A 20,053-nucleotide genomic window follows, 5' to 3' on the forward strand; every position below is an offset into this window, starting at 1 on the left:
TTTCATTTTAACCATTCATCTCATGTTGGGATCCACAGAACCTCGTGAATGATGTCACAGAGGAACACGCTCAAATGGCTTTTGGGGTTTGAGACGAGAATTCATGTTGGGTGGTGAAGCCAAATAAGAAATGATAGAGAACAATAATGGAAATGTTGAAATAGAGACCTGTCTCGCTGGCGGAATATGAGTCGACTAAGTGAAATCAGCTGTGGTAATATTTGGTCGGAATAAAAACATGTAGACTCTTGGGTGACAATGGTACAAGTGGTGTTACAAACCATCTGCACCACAAAAGCCCTTTGTCAAATGAGATAAATATTGCGTAACGTACAGCAGCCCGTCGTGGGACCTGATTCGATTTCCACAGTCCGCTCTAAAATCAAGCTGCAGTGAGTTTGATGTAACGATTCACTCGATAACCCAATTTTCCACGGGGTCCTGAAAAAGTTTGTTGCAGAAGTTTCAGACTTATCTGGACGTCTGGTTTCGATAAGTAAACCATCATAAATTCCCAAACTTCACCCACCTTTCATTTGCAGAATGAAGTTCACACAGCACCACCCACACTGTCAGGCTGCCAAGTGATCTCCAGCTAAAAACATCCAACAGCAGGGACCGCTTCGCGCCAAAGATGGAAGCGCGGTATTAAGAGCAGAATTTTGCCTACTTTAAATACCTTCCGTCTTCAGCAGCTGTAGGTTGGCGCGGTGTCCAACTGCTTTGAGCCCGGTTGCCCTCCCGCCTCAGCGCGGGTGCAGCTCCTCCAGCCCACGGGCAGCGCTCTGGGAGGGGCCGCGCCGCCCCCCGGGCGCCTTGGTCTCGGCTCCAGCTCGCGTAGGAAGGGACCTGCACCCGTGCGAGCGCGCCGAGCCTTTGGCCAGGTGGTTGGTGGTGGTGTCTCGCTTTTATCGATTTCCGTTACTTTGCTGGCAAACATTTTCCTCCTTGTTTGGCCACCGAGGGCAGCGCGAGGGAGCGAGCAGCGTCGGAGTTCCACAGAAGAAGACGAGCGTTGCTTGGCACTGGAAACCTTTGCCTCTTTCTCCTCCTCTCTCCATTCTTCTGCGCTTCCCACCGGAGCGCTGCTACATTATTATGCATTTTGCTTTATTTTACTGCATCGATTTGAAGTAATTTGAAGGATCTGCAGGGACCGGTACCTGGGCTTTTCTGCGCTGGCTCGCTGTGCGCCTGTGTGTTAAAACAGCGGAGCCTCTGCTGGATACAGGGTCTATTTATCCCAGAGGGAAATTTAAGTGTCAGCAAGAAGGTGGAACACAATAAATACATGTTATATCTCTGAAATACAAAGGAGGGCTGTTAGAGAGTTACAGTGCAGAACAAAAACCTTCACTTAGGGTTTGTTATGTACTGATTTTATTTCTGCACAGTCGGCACATGCTGCGCTGAACCCTGCAATGTTCCCAATATCATATATTGGGCCTTTCATATCTGCCACTTGAGGAAACCCACCAAGGTGTCCGCTCGCTGGCGGTTCCAGCCCTTCAACCTGTCAGACACACTTTCATAACGCCAAATCCCTCTATTCATTTTTTTGTCCTCTTTGGCACAAATATATTTCTTTCTTTTTTCTCCCTCTTTTATCAAGGGCAAACCTGAACTCCATGGAAAACACGCGCACACATCCAGGGCGCACACATCTCCAGGGCCTGTCATTTTACATTTACGCTGCCGCCGTTTAGCCGACGTGCTTATCCGCAATGACTTGCAAGGAGTGAAACGGTGGAATGAACCTGAATGTTCAGATGTAGGTGAAAACAAAAAAAAAGAAAATCTCCAGTATTTGTCCAGATTTAGGCGGTGGGTTTTTGACCTTTTGATCCCTGAAATCTTTTTAAAAAAGCTGCTGGGGATTGAATTTCATACAGTGTCAGGGAGGATGCATCACTCCAGACATCCCACGTTTTGTTTACGCAACACAACACAGTCCTGTCACTTATATTTACACCTATTTTAGTCTTTCATCTTGAATAAAAGCCTAGTTCCTTTTACTTTCCAAGAAAAGTAGACTCTCCACCTGGCCGTCTGAATTATTCAGAGGCAGGAAGTCGAGCTCAGCGCTGCTCTCGCACATTATGGAGGCCAGAATTGCTTCATCATGCCCATGTGAACGCATGCATACATTATTCAGTTGGACCTGAGAAGAATCAGACATCACCCTGATCTGAGCAGAGGAAACGCTATCCAATGTTCCACTCTTTTTGAAACATGGGCAAGCGAGGGCATGAAAGGCAGATTCTGACTCAAAGCTTAAGCTGCTTCATTGGCTGCTCATCTTGATTAAACCTGTAATTGGGCTTCATTTCCGCCTTCCACCTCGCTCCACACCTATCACACGTGCACACGCACCTAAGACTGTGCCTTGACGATTTCTACGCAGCCCTGGATGCTGGTTCTAATTGTTTCTCCTGTGTAGCGGCTGCCTTATTCATCCACTGTTCCCCATAATGAGAGATACATCACTTCACGCTGTCAAGCACCTTTTCTCATTTGTCTTCCTCGCTAACACACATATGCTCATATATATTTGTGTGCAAACACCCAACCTCCCCCCATTCTGGCATACAAGACATCCACACACACACACACACACACGTACACACACACACACACACACACACACACACACACACACACACACACACACACACACACACACACACACACACACACACACACACACTCTTTGGGCCTAGGGCCTGCTGTATGCTACTCTTATCTTCAACGCACAGACTTAGCATTATGCCACCAACAAGCTACAGTCTTCCAGACGCCACAGTCGTGCCGATCTCCTCTCAGGTTGGACTTCTTCTCCTCTCTCTAAATTGTTGTTAATTTAGCATTTCTAATCTAATAGGACGGTGTCTTTTTTAAATAAATCACCAAATTTGTTTAATGTCAGAGGTCCTTTTCCACACTGGCAATATTGTCTCTTTTTGCTTTTAATTTGCTGCTCATGTATGCTATGAATATCCCTGCGCCGTGCATAATGTAATTAAGTATGGCCAATGCAGTGTGGGCAGCCATCCCAGAGCCAGTCAGTTTGCTAACTCAAAATGAACCCTTCTGAACCGCCACTGCTTCGCTTTGCCTTCGCTCGGCTCCTGTGGCAGTGATGCAGCATGCAGGAAAAAGTTACGTGTTTGAAGAGATGTTTGAATGTGAATCTCTTTAGTCTTTTATCACTTAGAAAAGCATATTGTGGTACCCTGACTCTATTTGTGTGCATTGTCCATGCATCTTCCAGCTTGCATCAGCCAGGAGCATCTGCCAGAGCACCAAGAGAAAAGTCATATTTTTTACTAAAAGGCAACACAAAGTTTCACAAAAGCTGGCAGCGTGCCCAGTTAGCAGGAGTTGACTAACACCAAGAACACAAAGTTGAAGATTTCTCTGATGAAATTATTCCTTGCTTAAGAACAAGAGGATTGGTGCAACAGGATAAAGCTAAAGTTCACTTGGAAAAAGGTGGTTGCTGCCGTCTGGGGAGAACAGAAGCTGATCAGCTCTTGCTGTGACAAAGAAGAAGTTCCCAAACTAGCTCATGTGCCCTTATCTGCCTTCCTTCTCAATGTTGCCCACAAAGCTTAGTGATATATTTCAGTAATGTAAACTGTGCTAGACAATAGCTTAATTTCCTCTGGATGTGCTGCTAGTGAGCAGTGTCAGTTTGTGGACCGCTCAGACTTTTCAACGCCGAGGCTCGGTTGTTAGAAGCTGTTCCCTTCGAATGGTCGTCCAACTGAGAAAGCAGCGTGTCAGTGTAACAACCTGAGGAATCCCAAAAGGAAACAGCTGCATGCACAGCGCAGGCTTTAGTGTGTGTGTGTGTGTGTGTGTGTGTGTGTGTGTGTGTGTGTGTGTGTGTGTGTGTGTGTGTGTGTGTGTGTGTGTGTGTGTGTGTCTCATGCAGGCCTGCATGCATGTATTTGGCACCATGTGTTTTCCCAGAGTTTCACAAAGCTTCTGTGTGAATGTATCACTGGACCACATCTGTTTCACAAGTGAAAAAGAATCGTTGTGAGCCTTTTGTCGTCAGTCTGTTTAAGACTTGGGCTTAGGGTTAAACTGGTGTTTGGGTTGGAGCTGAGGAAATGTTTTTTGAGGTATACAATACAGTATGAGCAGTTTTGTGTGAGGTTGGAAAGTCATTTCCAGTCTTGTCAGCTGTTATGTCGTTCCAAACGTGGCTCAGGAAAGATTTGGGGGGTGGGGACTTAAGGAGGGGGGGGCATTGGGGGAGCGCGGCTGAATGTAATTTCTTGCAATCCTGACAGCGCCGCAGAATAAAGTGGCGCTCTCTTCCCGGGTGATTGGAGGGAATTGCTTCTCGGGGTGACAAATGATTAGCTGTTATCTCAGGCAGGATTTGATTCCTACAAGCAGACGGCCAGTCAGCCGCCCGGCCGGCCCAGTGCGCTGAGTCAGGTAAGTCCATGGGACGATACAAGGGCATATTCACATGAATTGAAGACCCCCCTCCTTCCACCAGGACAGAACCTAATCTGCCCCGTTAGAGGTAGATTACGACCTTGTTTGATTCAAGACGCTCATCTCTGTCAGTTGAGGCTGGTGCTGCCTGTTGGCACAGGTGTTCTGGTGCGGCTTCATTAAGATGACGCCTGTGTTTGAAATGAAAGAATAGAATATGATTTGCTGTCATTCTTGCATTAGAAGCTACAAAGACGCTGACGGTGTGTCTATGAGGAGCCTGCTGTGGTGCACGGCTCCTAATAAAAGGGTCAGGTAAAAGCCTGGAACGTCAAAAAACGTAAGTTCTAACGAGTCCCTCAAGGTTTTGAACCCACTGTAACATTTTATGTAACTTTATATATATATATATATATATATATATATATATATATATATATATATATATATATATATAAAAAGTTGATTTGGCTTGACAAGCGGAGTGCTCGCTGAAGTGAGCTGATGTTGGCAGGGAGAGAATCTGAAGTTTTTCTTTTATAGAAGGCCCCTAATGAAGAGGGTTGATTTCTGTGCATCACGCAGACTAAGGATCCTGACACATTAATCCCGGGGTAGACATCAAGCCTTTGTCCATCTAATGGCCCTTTGGCACCTTGGATTCCTGTTGGAAGCCAATTTGTAGTACTGACATCGAGGAGGGCGAAGCGGCTCAGCAGCAGCCACATTCAGAGAGAAGAGTCAAGGTGTTAAAGCCTGATTGGTTCCTCTCTGCTGTGCAATGGTCGACTGGTTCAAATGTGGAGACATTTGCCCCCTTTGCGCCTTATTGTGCCCTGTACAGATAAGAGAATTCCTGAGTTACAGCCACATTAGAGCGAGGCTTAAGAGGAGAAAAAATGTCTGAACTGAAATATCCCTCTGTCGCAAGGGTAAATAAGTTCTTCCCATGCCAGCAGAACCCCATGGGATCAATTAGCTGCCCATTACCATAGATACAGAGTTTCTTACGTAACAGCTTTCTCCATATTTTAAGTGGCGGCCGGGAGACAAGAAGGAGGAGGTTGTTTAAGGATCTCGTCAAACTTCACCTCTGACTCCGACGAGCATTGCAGGAGACTCTGGCACGTCGTCTGGGTCATGAAAACAACATGAGAACGTCTCCGTCAGCCGCTCTGTTTTCATTACCCGAATCAACAAACAGTTCAGGAAAAAGGGAGACAAGGAAGGAAAGAGTGAGTGCTCCCCGGGGGCGCCATTTGCTTCCTGGGTAGATGAGAAGATAGGTGAAAGAGGACTACTTGGCCCCGGAGGCTGGCTTAATATTTTCTCTCTCCTCTGTCCTGTATCGTTCCATCTTCTCATATAAACATTTTTGGTTCATTACTTTGAATGCCCGAACCAACGGCCGGGGTTGGGTGTCTGCTAGGGACTGGGGCAGGGTTAAAGGTTCAGGTCCTACCAAGTCCCACTGGAACCAGCCGTGCTAAAAATGACTGCAGCTTCGGATAGAAATGTCGAGCAACTGGCTCACGCCATGTTAACTACACTGGAGGGAATTGTCCCATGAATAACAACCACCCATCCGAGGGTTTGCTCCTCTCCAGCCACAGGGAAGCAGCCATTGTTTGGTGGTGCCTGAGGTTGCTGATATTTTAACTTAAGGTGATGATAGACTCAGTTGTTTTCCTCTCAGGGACGTCCCAGCGTCACCACCTACCGCCCACCCCCCGCCAACCATCTCAACTTTTTTCAACTTCTTTCGTGTGATTTATGACCTCTCCATCAGATCCGTCCCATGGGCCCCTCTCCTGGTGCTCACACAGCCCAGCCACAATAACTCCTGACTAAAATGGATTAGCCGCAGTTATCCACAAATGGATTCTCGAATACCTCCATCCTGTTAAGTCGCTACAGCACCGTCTGGTTTGATTGCAAAGGTGGAGTGGGCCTTAGCAGCGGCGTCTCTGTTTGCCCACCATAATTACCTGTTTTGAATGATCTAATAGCCGTAGGAAGCCCGTTTACTGTGGATAAAAGGGACAGTATCTGGCGTTCAAAGCGATGAGAGGGTTTTAACCACACTGGGGTGTGTGTGTGTGGCTGGATGGGGGATACTTTCCCTTTATACACTCTCAAAAGGGAAGAAAAAAGTTTCCTTATCAGGTATAGGTTTAAAAGGATACCGCTGCTGGAAGCTGCCTGTCGTGGGGGAGAGCGCAGGCAAAGATGAAAGGCTTTTGTTAAAAGTGACGCTTGGCCCAGGTTTCCTGTGACCAGCCCAGACTCCCCTGTCCCTCCCAGCCCGAGTGCTCGGCTCTCTTCCTCCCACTTTTGCTTTCTCTGCCTGGCAAAGCTGTCTTTGAGGGGGGAAAGTAAACCCTTCTTGCCGCCTGCCGGTGTTAGATTAAATACCGAGATGGCGACAGGAAAAAGGCAGGGAGGGAAAACAAAAAAAACAAAAAAAAACAAAAAAAAGAAAGGGAAGGAGGCTGCCTCGCTGGCTGGCCGAGCCGGGGTGAGGGATGTTGGAGGGGAGCTATCAGGTTGGCGACAGAAAGTGCCAGTTCGTCAGTGAGACACCCGGTCCGGTGTAGTCAAAACATGCCAGCCCAGGTTTTTGATGACGCATTAATCTGTGCTGGGGAGTTCAGGGTTGATCTAAAAAAGAAAGCCCATCTTTCCTCTCCCTTATCACAGCGACATAGCAAACCGAAGGGGCCTAAGGCCACTAACACAATAACAGGAGAATAAAATGATCTTCTTGAGGGAGGCTGTATTGAGTGCATTTTTCATGGCTGAACTATGTCCTGGCGGGATTTAATTCACGGGTAAACGCAGAGTTAACAGACATATTGGACATCTTGCAGAACACATTTCCTTTCATTTACACTGTGCAAATCATTCGCCCCTTACGCGGGAAAATAGCAATTATATGACTTCCGGGAGATGTGAAAATTGAAGACCTGTGAAGCCATTTGGGAGTTTCTTGAGCCTCTGAGACAACATTTCTGAGGCATGTGAAGGAAGTATCAAGAAACAATGAGCGTGAGCTTTTGCATCTTGGCTTAGCCCCCCCCATCTCTCTCTCTCTCTCTCTGCTCGCTCGCCCTGCCCTGCCTGCCTCACTAATCAGGACAGCGGAGAAAAATGGTAATAGCCTGCACACGGTGACAGTGCACGGGCAGGTTCGTAAGTGCTCGAGGAAAGAGCGAGCGAGAGACGGGGAGAGAGAGGACGGCCGGTGCTGTGCACGCGAGGAACCAGACTCAATAAGCACAATAATGTGTTTAACTTGTAAACGAGTGCGGGTGACAGATTACGGGCGGTCCGGCGGCGCGGCGCCGAGCCCGCGTCTCAGACGCTCACCTTTTGCCTCTACATCTGTCCCGCTAATGGGCTTCACTTCCACTTCCCTGCCAGCCCGCAAGAGCCCCGGCTTCTGAAATCCTCAGGCAAAGCTTCTCATTCCTCCCCTCATTCTCTTTCCCAATTAGACGAAAGGGCATGATTAGTTTATTAGCTGTACCAAAAGCTCCGGCGAATGTGTTTGCGGATTCTTAGCCGTTAATGAGCAAATTCAAACCCTATTGAACGGACACGGGTGGGAGGGAGGGGGGGGGGGGGGTTATTCGCGTGCGTACTCTGCTAATAATAGCGTCCCAAAGACAAAAGATGGAGGAAATAGCATTATAGCAAGAGGGGCAGAACAATGGAAGCCTACCGGCGCTCTTAATGGCATGCTCTTTCATTTCGAAAATTGTTTCCCTTTTGGAATTATGTATGCTCGCCATCCTCTCCTTCAGGGTTTGGCAAAGCGTATATACACATACTTCTCTTCCAGAGCCAGCCTCCGCAGCACCAGGGAAAAGAGGCAGGTCTGGAAGCACGGGAGACAGTAGTTCCACCTGTGGGAAATGAACTCCAGCGCAACCCCCTCTTTGTTTCCCCTCTGCCTTGGCAGACTTAACCACCTCCTTTACAAGCCAGGTAAATTGTTCATTAGGGCCGAGGTAACACGGAGGTGGGAGGTGCTGCAGGAAAGCCCCCCCCCCCCCCCCTTCTCTTGCTGAGAAGTGCGAAGAACAAACAAGTTGGAGCATTTGTTCAACGGTGTAATCTACACATCAATTATCCCGCCGAGCTAATTAGCACCTCGGCGTACCCCAGGTACCTGAGCACTCACACATGCTCCACTCTTTCAAGCCACTGATCAAAAAACAGCAGAGGCCTGACAGAAACACGGGGAGGCAGAACCCAAGGGTAGGTGGGGGGAATAAGCCTTAGATCAAAATTTCCTTTTTACTTAGAGTATATGGAGACGGCTCAGCGGTGCATGTGTTGTATGTACACACACGCTGCATACGAGCTGGCTGCAGACCGCTGCCTCTAACCTCTCTGTGTTCTCTACTTGGAGCCAGATTAATTAGCATCTTAAACTTCTCACATTAGCCACTTCCAGCGCTGCCTTAATCATGGCGCGGATACAAAAGGTTGAATATTTTCTAGCAGGTAGTTTTACACAGCGCCGCCGCGGCCTCACCCCCATCGCGCTGATCTCCTTCAGCCATATATGCGCTTAACGTGTGCCTGACGTATCACCTGGGCTGCGTTATTTATACGTTTGAAGGGAAACTAGTCCGACTGCTGTCTTAAGGGTCGGACCTTTAAACACGGAGGTGGTTGCGGTTCTGAATATTCCAGATGAGGTCACCGTTCTCTTATTAAGGTGTTGCTCAGAGAGAGCCCTAGGTATCGCCACCCCCCGCTCCCACCCTCCACCCCCACCATGTAATTAAAAGTGGAGTTTTCACCATCCTGCGGCTACATGAAAAAGAAACACAGGTACGGTGTGATTTTTTTTTTTCTCCAACCAGGAGGAGAGGAAAGAAAAAGCAGCTCTGCTCTGCTCCTGTTTACTCCCACCCACGTCACGTATAAGTCATGGGGCTCTGGGGCCTCTGACTGCAGCGCTGTCTGTTTTGTGCCGTTTACCCGGATCGAGAGCGAGGTTAAGTCGTGTCATCTCGCTGCTGTTTTACACCTGGCGTACCTCGCCGCTAGCGCTGTCTAACACATGTGCGCACACACACACGCTGGCGTAGTGGAAGGAAGGTGAGGCTAAATCTCACATCCACCGGGAGATCACGGTGAGAGCAGCAACAAAAATCCATTCAGAAAAGCATTAGCATAATGTTTGTTACCTAATGCTGAAATATGGCTTTTAGTAAATGAGGATTTTTTTTGTGTGTTGACACATCGTCATAGTGGATCAACTATTTGACTTTTTGTGTCACCAGTGCTGCCAAAGTGCCTTTGAGCAAGGCAGCCACATCACACAGGCTTTAGAAGTTGTCAAGATCTGACTAAAAACGCTCACCCAGTGTGGAAAAGAGACGCTTCCAGGAGGTGGTTCTGACGCCAAGGTCGTTGCCACGACAATAAGCTTCACCCCCTAAGTGTCCAGACTCCTCCCACCATCCTCCATTTCCTACACACACACCACACCCCCACTGGCTGGCTGCTAGCTAATTGGGGAGATGGTAACAGTGTCAGAGGGAGCCGCCATTCTCCAGAGGGCACTCCCTCTCTGTGAGGGCCCAGCGTCTGTGTGTGTGTGTGTCTGTGTGTGTGTCTGTGTCTGTGTGTGTGTGTTGTGATTTGCTGATTGGAGAGCCCAGCTCGCCGGTTTCCTGCTGGGGACAAGCACGCACACGCGCTCACTCACTCATTTCCTGGTGCTCGTCGGGTACCTGGTGGGGATGCCATTCAGGTGACAAAGATCTGCTGTGTGTGCGCGTGTGTGTGTGCGTGTGTGGAATCGCGTGTGTGAGGGGGTAACAGATGTGGTTTTACACACTCATTACCATGTGAATGAGGCTGCGGGCCCCAGATTGGCTCGGACCACAGAGGAAACAGAGGACCCAGCCCTCGACCCCCCACTCACCCTTGTGGCCCCTCACCTGGACCCCCTCATGCCGCTGGTCCATCCTGTCTGATCTCCACTCCATCTGAGGTCCCACGTTGACTTCCCCCCCTCCCTCTCCTCCCCACACACACGCGGGTCGGCCTTTAAACAGCTGTCGGCTTGCAGACGAGGTTGTTATTTCTTCAACTCGTGTAGTTTTACTGAACCCAGGAGCGGTCGGGCGCTTATTAGCAGGTGCAAACACACCTTCCCTCGGCGCGTTTGAGGCCGGGGTGGCGACAGTGAGAAACGCTTGTTTTCCGTCTCAGGTGCTGTTTTGCTGAGATAAACACGGCCATGGCCCCGTCACTGTGGACAAGAATGCAAAACAACCTTGGCCAGATCAAACCAGTTGTTTCCGCCATTATCTGGCAGCCTGCTCCACAGTTTTGGCGTCTGCGGAGAAAGGTGAAAGAGTCTGGGATAAGCACCTGACGTCTTAGCAACAGCTGCACAGCTGACAAGTCAAGGTGGAAGATAGAGAGAGGAGCATTAATAACTCGCCCTTGTTGGGTCGTGGTCGTGGTCGCACGCAGGCCCGACGGGACGGGCTATTCTACCTTACGTCCCAAATTGAAATCCAGCTGGGATTCATTGGATTTTTATGAAAAGATGAAGTTCAAGCAGTGATTAATTCTTTTTTTTTTCCGGCACAAAATAGATGCAGCTGGATCTTATTCTCTCTCCTCCTGGAAAGCAGCATCAAAAGCTTCTGTTAGCCTGTAATTACAGCTCAGGTTCTGCTTAACCGTTATTAACAAAAAAGTACAGTAATCTGTCCTGGCAGTGCAATATGTTACCGTAGCTTTCTAATTAATCTTACAGGGAGCGTAATAAATTTACAATATCAGATTGGCGCAATACTGTATATAGATTTATTAAAGCTTTTAATCAGTTCTGGCAAAATTAATTTTGCAATGATTGCTTACATTTGAATTTGCATATACTTAGCACAAGTAATTTATTTTTATAGATTCTTTTTTATTAAAACGAGGCACGCGGGGGCCGTCAGGGATGAAGAATTGCTGGATTTTGCTTCTTGGTGCTGCGAGGGAAAGAGTTTCCTGCAAAGGAAAGAAGTGACACGCCACCTGTTCTAATACGTCACCTGTTGTCAGCCGACGCTCTGATCAGTCATTTGCGGCTCCGCGCGACGCCAGATCGACTTTCACCTTTGGTTTGTTCATCCTCGGGCACGTTCCTCTTTTCCCCTCCTTGTAAATACTCACAGTGAGGCGTGCAGAAACACAGGCGTACACTTAAACGCACACACACTCACACACACACACACACACACACACACACACACACACACACACACACACACACACACACACACACACACACACACACACACACACACACACACACACACTTCCAGACCAGATAAGAGTGATTCATAAACAGATGAACCCAAAGCAGATGTGTTATCACGGTGGCGCTGCGCACAAAGTACTGCAAGGCCACCTCGGCTCTTATGGGGCGTTCACACACACACACACACACACGCACGCACGCACGCATGCACACAAGCCAGGTTCCATATTAAATAGCCCAAACCTGATAACAGAAGGCTGTGACTATCAATTTGGCGCCCCTCCCTCCTCTCTCCACCTCAAAATCTAACCTGATAAGAAGCCATGTCAGCAGATTCCATCGCCTAAGTATGTGTGAACATGTTGTGTGTTTGCTGGTGCGCGTGCCTCTACATGTGTTTTTACATGTGTCGTTTTATTTATGATAAAGTGTCCAACACGCCCTCTCGTCATGTGTGTGTTTGAGAACGCTTGTGTTCCGTGTAGGTGTGTGTGTGTGTGTGTGTGTGTGTGTGCGTGCGCTGGGGTGTGGACTAATGGCATGGAGCCACAGTGTCCCTTTGAGACTGGGCAGCAGCAGGAGGAGGCGGAGGCGGAGGAGGAGGAGGAGGAGTGGAAACGAAGAGTGAGAGAGAGACTCGCAGTCGTAGAGAAAGAGCAACGATTTAGATAACAGTCTCAGCTTTTGGCACGCACACGTACACACACACTCAGTGCTATCGGAAACACATTATTATAGCAGAGAGCTGACCACATGAGAACCCTGGCAAGCACCCTGAGATAGGCACTTATATTTTTCTCCCTCCCCAGGGATGAATTCATGAATTAAACCTTTCTATTAAAGGTAGCCCTCCCTTCCGTCAGAATACAAACAAGGAGCCGCATATATTTCATTGTGGGCCTGCAACTAGTGTTTGCAGAACATTTATTTCATTCAGCCAAAGTCGTTTAATTGCCTTTTGTACTTTCAAGATTTATGGTGATGCATTCTGAATGTTTTAAAATGTGTTCAACAATCAATCAAAACTTACACAAAGAATGTCCAGACTGAATCTAAACAACAGATGAATTATATTTCCTTTACCTGATTTCTTTATATATACTGTATTCGCCTGTGAGGCGCTAATATTTAGCTGAAAACACACACACAAACATGTGCCTGGCCTTTTTGTCGCAGCAAGACAGATCCCACACATCTGCTTCATTAGCTGTGTTTTCTGCTTGACGTTAACGTGCAGGTGCTCTTGTCAGTGAAGTTGCTGCCTCCACCGCTTCTTCTTTACAATTTACATTTACGCATCGCTTGCACACACAAAGCGCCGCAAATTTCAAATAGTTTAAAGTGCTCGTTGCAGTCATTCAGCTGGGAGGATAAAAGGAGGCCTTTAGAGCGGAGGGGAAATTAGCGATGGTCTCTCTTTACGTGTGTGAGAAGCAATGACTCCAACACTGGGTGCAGTTTACCCTGCATTTCTTTTTTTCCTCAGTGTGTGTGTGCGTGTGTGTCTGTGTGTGTGTATTTGGTTAGTTACAGTAATTACGGCCCAATAACTGACAGCCAAAACCAGGCAGGAGAAAGTAGAAGGGGTCTGTTTTTCCTCAGCCGTGCGCAGCCTCGCTGCCGAACATCTGCTGAGAGATTTGCATATTAATTAACCCATATTAACTCTAATTATTCTGGGAAATTATCAAATAAATTAAATTTTCTAATTTTAACCGTTTTTCCCCCCGTCTTCCTGTTGCCTGATGTGTGTCACTGTAACGTTTAGCAGCGAAGCGATGCTCACCTGAGCTGGAAGAAAATATAAATATCCGCCAACCCTCCCCCCTCTGCCTTCTCTCCCCCACCAACCTTCCCCTCCTCTGTTCTTCCTCCCTCCCACTCTCCTGGCCTGGGAGTCCTGAGGGCAGCCAGGGGAAGCTTTTGTGTGTCTTTTTTATTCTTCTTCTTTGGCTTGTGTGATGAGGAGGAGGTGGAAGAGGGGAGAAAGTGAGAGAGGGAGGGAGGGAGGTTCACTCCGAACATTTGTTGGAGGCAGGAACATGTGTGAACTGGGGAGGAGGTGGGGGAGAAAAGGGGAAAGGGGAGGTGGGGAAGGGGGCACAGATGGTGAATCCATGCAGGACCCAGCAAAGGTGGGACCTCTGAGCTGTTGAGCAAACCTTAAAGCTTTCTGTGGCTCCCTCGCCCACCCCAGTCTGTTCCACGGTCCTCCTCCGCAAATAAATCGGACTTTAATTGAATTAGAGTCAGAGCTGCAGCGAGGGCCTCCTCTCGGACCAGACCCAGCAGCGATTCCATGTTTCTTATTCAGCCTAGGCTCTTGTTCTGCTTAGACTGTTTTTATAATCTGATTTCATCTAAATGATGCCACAAACACAACATTTCATGACTTAAATGAAAACAAAAAAATACCCTTTTATTTTTCATATATTTTAATAGTAAAATAAGTCTGAATGCATCCAACACTTTTATTTTGAAAAATCTCTTTTATCTCTTTTATCCAAAACACTGGTTTCCACACATCACCTTTGAATGGAATTATCAGCCTTCTGGTGACATTTCCTCTGGCAAATAAACATGTTAGCGATAAACCATCTTTTATGCCCTTAAATTGTAAAACACCGTTGCCCTCGACAACTTCTATCAATCACTCTCACTTCACTTTTCAGTGACACCCCTCCCCCTTCGCCGCCTATTCACATACACACCCACTGCCCAGACAGATACACACACACACACACACACACACACACACACTCCCAGGTTGCGTTTACACTTCACTGGGTTTTCACCATTCATCGTCTCTCCCGAGTCGCCCCCCTCCTCTCCCCTGGCCCTCACCCCTCACTTTCTCTGTCTCTTTTCAGAGCTTTTGTTTGCCCTCTGCCACCGTCCTTTCACTGACTTGGCCCTGATTTGCCCCTTGTGCTCGATCACACCATTATTCTGAGACAAGATAGCACAAAATATCCAAACAAGGATGCTATTCTTTTGTCTGCCACGACTGGGGTTTGAGTTCAGTCTTTACTGGCTGTGTCTGAAGGAAAACCGGTAGCAGTGAATACGTTACTCTAAACATGGAAAACACATGACTTGGAGCTTTTACATACAGGTGACAGTGTTTTGATTGAGGATCTGCAGCTTTTCAAATACGAGAATATAACTCAAACTATAAAACTGATTTAAAAACGAGCTAAAAAATATTGGCCGGTAACGTTTAAGTGGGGTAACTGCACAACAAATGTGTGTTGCTGTAGGTGCGAGGTTTCCCTCAGACAGGAGTAAGACTCACTTACCCGGGGAAGTGCTTAAACTGTTGCAGACAGGAACAATGCCAGACAAAAGGTCATCCTGAGAATCCACTACCGCTGGCCGTAGCCACAAGGCAGCGACCTCGCTTCCACCTTAATGCCCTCCCACACACACACACACACACACACACACGCACACACACGCACACACACGCACACACACACACACACACACGCACACACACACACACACACACACACACACACACACACACACACACACGCTGACTAACCCGGCGCTCCTGCTTCCCCTTCTCCCTCGCAGCCATCCAGGTGATCCGCTTGGCTCACATTCATGAGACAGGGAGCGAGCGCGAGCAGTTATCGTCCAATAGGGAGAATGTCTTGGCTCATTATCGGCGTAGGAGGCCGAGCGTGTCACCTGGAGCTAAGCCTCGACACTCGACTAAAAAGTCAGCCGGGGTTAGCGTGAGAGCGCCAACGTGGGTGTTAGTCATTCTCCCCCCTGCAGCCATCACCTCCACCGCTGGCCTGCCGAGCAGGAAGCGCTGTGCTTCTGCGTGGCTGTGAGGCTCAGGCAGGAAGCCTGTGCTCTGCTCAACTACTGGGGGACCCTTAAATAAATGTGATTATACCTTATAGAAGAGTTCAGGTGTTCCACCTCTGAACTTGGCTTCTAACAGCCAGAAGGGCCAAATATTCAAGGTTGGAGTGATAAAAGGCAAAGTGCATGAAGTTTTCCTTCCCCTGTCGGGTTTAGACGCATTTATGCAACACATTTCTTCCGTTAAAAGCAGCTTCGCGTGTCAAAAATGTCACAGAAGCGACCGATGCAGCTGTTCATGCCTCGCTTAGACCTGAAAGTAAAGTGTGATATCAAAGAGGTTTTGTTCAGGGCCTTGAAAGAGAATCCAGGCATACTCAGCGCACACAGAAACGCGTTCTGACCAAACAGATGCTCAGGGGTCACCGTTCAAGTCGCCAGCCGCTGGGTCTTTGAATGCAGCATGTGGCCCCACAACAGTTGTCAGGAGAGTTTTCGCGGGACTCGATTATGACTCCACGCATTAAGGGCGTTTTTGATCACTGGAGACATTCGTTTGCTGTCAAACCTGACACTCTGTAAATATAGTCATTTTGGATTGTGAAGTTTGTTTCCCCAGCACTAAATGAATTCCACTGGCTTCTCGGCTCCTGCAGAACACAACTGTCACAACACAAGCACTGCCTGCGCTATTGTTTTTGCCTCGATTTATCTTCATCAGAGAAATGATTAGCTTTTAATGCAGCGCCTGGTTCTGGTTCAGGCTGTCACCCCTGATGCTCCCAGTCAAACCAATCGATATACAATATTCCCCTGCTCTGTACTGTTTTGTGAATGACAGGCTAATGCGGGGCCTGTGAAAGGGTTATGTCAGTTAGTCTAAACCCTGATATTAAACCAGAATTGCACTGTTGCACGTGTCATTTTAATTATCTGCAAAACCCCAAGTCTTAACGACTTCTTTTATTTACCTTAAACGGCGGGAGACGCAAGGGAAAAAAAGAGCAGCGCGAGGCAGGTAGAAGCAGCAAGATGTCAGGCGTAATTGCTTTTGTTGAGGGTGACACTTAAGGTATGAAAAGGAGCGACGAGAAGAAGCATTGGAGAAGTAAACATTATCTATCCTTTGTCTTCTCTCTCCTCGGCAACACAAAAGGCTGATTAAGAGTGAGGTTCGAGGGAGACTAAATAACTGCCTGCGAAATATTAGTAGGTTAGAATTACTTTGTTGCGTGACACAATACCAATAGATGCTTCGTGCTCAGAGAGGGAGAGGCTCTTGTCAGCGGTGGCACCTAAACAATGGCGGCTTTCTTGACGTTATTACTACGCGTTTGACTTGACGAGCACCCCACTGTCATTTCGCCTTCTTGGAGGTATACGTTGAATGCGGAGGAGACAGCTGACGTTCAGAGAAGAGTGCGTCTCGCTGTGGCTCTCGGAGACAGTTCAACGCCCCCGTGCCTAAATTTGTTCGGGAAAACTTGGGGACGAGGCGTCGAGGGAGATAGGAAGAAACAGCGGGGGGACGGAACGAGAATCCGGGCTCCTGAGAAAGTTTGCTGCAGAAGGTCCGCGAGTTGAAGTGAAGTCAGAGCGGCGAACGCCGCTCCGGCGGATGTGTCGCCAAACAAAAAGAAGCGCCCTCGCGCCTTTCTTTGGGGAAGAATGGGGCCTTTAAAACCTTTCCAGCCTTAGATAATTTCATTCAGCTGGCCCCTGCTCCGCTGTCATTGAATCTGCATCCAGAGATCAGGTTCACAGGGACGGGTTGATAGCTTCCCAAGCCTCTTGGCCTTTTGTTCCGCGCCGCCCCTCCTCTGGACGTTTGGGGACATAGAGCTGATGGGACTCTGCACAGAGAAGTTGGGAATACAAGGATTGAGCCGAATTAAAAACCACCGTCTGAGAGAATGGGCGTCCTTAAGACGACTGAAGTTAAGCAGGTAGACCTCTCTCTTCCCAGTAAAAGGCACAGTGGGAGTTGTACCAAGGTGGATGTGGACCACCCAGGACTTTCCAACGTCTCTCCACATCCTGGGCCTTCAGACTCGCTTGCCTTTTTTTCATCTCTAAGGGGCATTACTGAGTCTGAACTTGCCTAAACCCTTGTGATCACACCTCTTGAAAAGGTTTTGTTTCCTCCGTCGATTGGTATTCGAGGCAGGTCACCATGCTCCCACCCCCCCCCCCCCCCCTCCTCCTCCTCCTCCTCCACCCTCTTGCCTGCCTGCCTGCCTGCCTGCCTGCCTGCCGCCCCCGCCGGCTCCACTCCCACGTTTGAAAGCCCTGTTTTCATTTTAATTTGCACCTGTTGTGCAGTTGTTCATTGAAGGCAAGTGCAGACCAGTCAATCATAGGGAGACGTGTTAGGAGGAGGTATTGGGAGGCTTATCTTTTGATATGTATAATGTCTTCAGAAATGTCATGCATGAACTCCGTCCACTCGGCGCTGCTGATTCTGGGAAAGTTCAACAGGCAGCGACTCTTTCAGGCCTGATTAGCTGAAGTTCTGAAACAATAATAGCTTTAATTAAACGTCTTTATGTCTCCAAGGGTCAGAATGTAAGGTTTCCATTTATACTGCAGATACTGAAGCATGAGCCCGCATCTTGAGACTGTTAGTAATGCTAAGCTACGGCTCGCCACAGTTTTCTTTATTGCTCACAAACACGTCTCCTCGGGCTGAAACCCTACTCTGGGTCCTCCCATGAGCGCCTCTTGCCACAGAACATTCTTGTAGGAGCTGCCAGCGAGGTGTGTCCCTGTGTGATGCCACGCTTGTGGCTTTTCCAATAAGCCCTCTGACGTCCTCGCATGTTTTTTAAAACGCGCTCGCCGCCAATTACGCCGCAGCGAGAACGTGCGGGGAACCTGCCGATGGGGCGGCTCATTTGCATGCGAGCCACCTTTGATTGGGTTCACGGCCCTTATTTACAGGGCGGCTATTTTAGGAGGAGCCGGCGTACGTCTGGGACTGGAGAGTTGTGGAACCGGGCGGGTCCTGCTGATGTTGCTCTGGAGTCTTCACTGTGTGTGTGTGTGTGTGTGTGTGTGTGTCTACCTCACTGTGGTGTTACTCAATGGGCCTCAAGGTTCTGTCGTTGCTTTATATTTTCATATGTTAGGAATCATTTATATTTATGTTCACGGTTCACCGGCAATGCAAATGCGAAGACATCCAAGGGCTGCACCAAATGAATAATCTAAATGACTATATGTTAAGCGTTTTGTATGCGCGGCGGTGACATTTGTAACAGTGCGTGTGCTATGCGAGGCATCTCAGATGTGATGGGTATGCTGTGGAGCAGAGCCGTCCTGAAAGGTGCAGCTCGTTGGCATCCCAGGCATGCGAGCGCCGCCGAAAATTAGTGGCTATTTTGGCTCGTATCTTCTGGACAGCTGTCTGCCCACCGCTGTGGTGCAGTCACAGATTCCAGTCGCGCATGTTGTAATTGGGGTGTAACGCACGCCCACGCCCTGGGCCGAGCAGTGATGTGGGGTGACCTTTTTAATGTGGGAATAAAAAAAAAAAAAGGCCGTTTTTTGAAAACACAATGTCACGGCTCTCCTGTACTAAACCCCACGTCGTCTCTCCGCCTCTCGCAGCTCTCAACTACGAGAATGTGGTGGAGACCGGATCGGAGACGGAGGAGGACGACAAGCTGCCGGTGTCCGAGGAGGACCCGCTGATCAACGGCACGGGCAGCCCGGCCAGCCTCACCAACCCGGACGCCTCGCCGCGAGCCGAGAGCCAGGGCCTGCTGAGCAAGGAGGAGGAGGACGACGAGATGCGGGACAGCGGCGTGGAGCACATCTGGCCCGACAACGACATGCTGAGCGCCTCGGTGGACGGTACTGGTGAGTGTCTGTGGACCCAGCACCTTAGGGACCCCTCCAAAATAAAATTCAACAGTTTCATTTTTAGCTTAGATGATACAGGAACTATTGTTCTGCCGCCAAATGTGCGGGGTTCAGGTGAGCTGTCAATCACCAAAACCACGGCTAAGCTGCCTGTCAGATCCTTGACAGCAAATGTGTGCACATCCTGCCACTCATGCTCCAATCTTGTGCCGTAAACCCCACCCATCTGGTGCCCGAGCAGACTTAAACAAACCCCGCGGAGCGTCTCGCAAACAAAGCTTGAGCCAGGTCTGACGGCGGAGGCCCGATGATGCTCCCTCGGCAGACAGACGCGATAAACAGTTTCTCTGCGCGGCACCGGGCGACCATTTGGTTCGCGCTTAGAGAAAAGTCCCGCTCTGAGCCAAACAACGGAAAATATTTACAGTAATTTATAACCACATGAAAGAAAAAAAGCTGCAGAAAATGAAAAGCAACCATGTGGCTCCGTCTGCAGACTGTAACCTTTTTTATTGCAACAACCTCCAACATTGACTAAGGCCTGTAATACCTCCTCCTTAACAAGCTGCTTAATCCCAGGCAGGTGACACCTTCCCAAACCTCGCTGACTGATTGTCTTTTGTTGAGCAA

At 48.6% G+C, this 20,053-nt stretch overlaps 1 protein-coding gene across 3 annotated transcripts in view; it reads left to right on the top strand.

Annotated features, from left to right (window-relative positions):
- The window catches only part of zeb2b (zinc finger E-box binding homeobox 2b), a 72,658-nt gene that overhangs the window by 33,746 nt on the left and 18,859 nt on the right, over window positions 1-20,053 (top strand). For all 3 annotated transcript variants that reach the window (XM_029133814.3, XM_029133825.3, XM_055506472.1), the window contains exon 2: window positions 19,169-19,420. In XM_029133814.3, coding sequence (XP_028989647.1) covers window positions 19,169-19,420 — 252 coding nt within the window. The remainder of the gene's footprint in view (window positions 1-19,168; window positions 19,421-20,053) is intronic.

Source organism: Betta splendens, chromosome 2, assembly GCF_900634795.4.
Source record: "Betta splendens chromosome 2, fBetSpl5.4, whole genome shotgun sequence".
In the NCBI taxonomy this organism is placed as follows: Eukaryota; Metazoa; Chordata; class Actinopteri; order Anabantiformes; family Osphronemidae; genus Betta; species Betta splendens.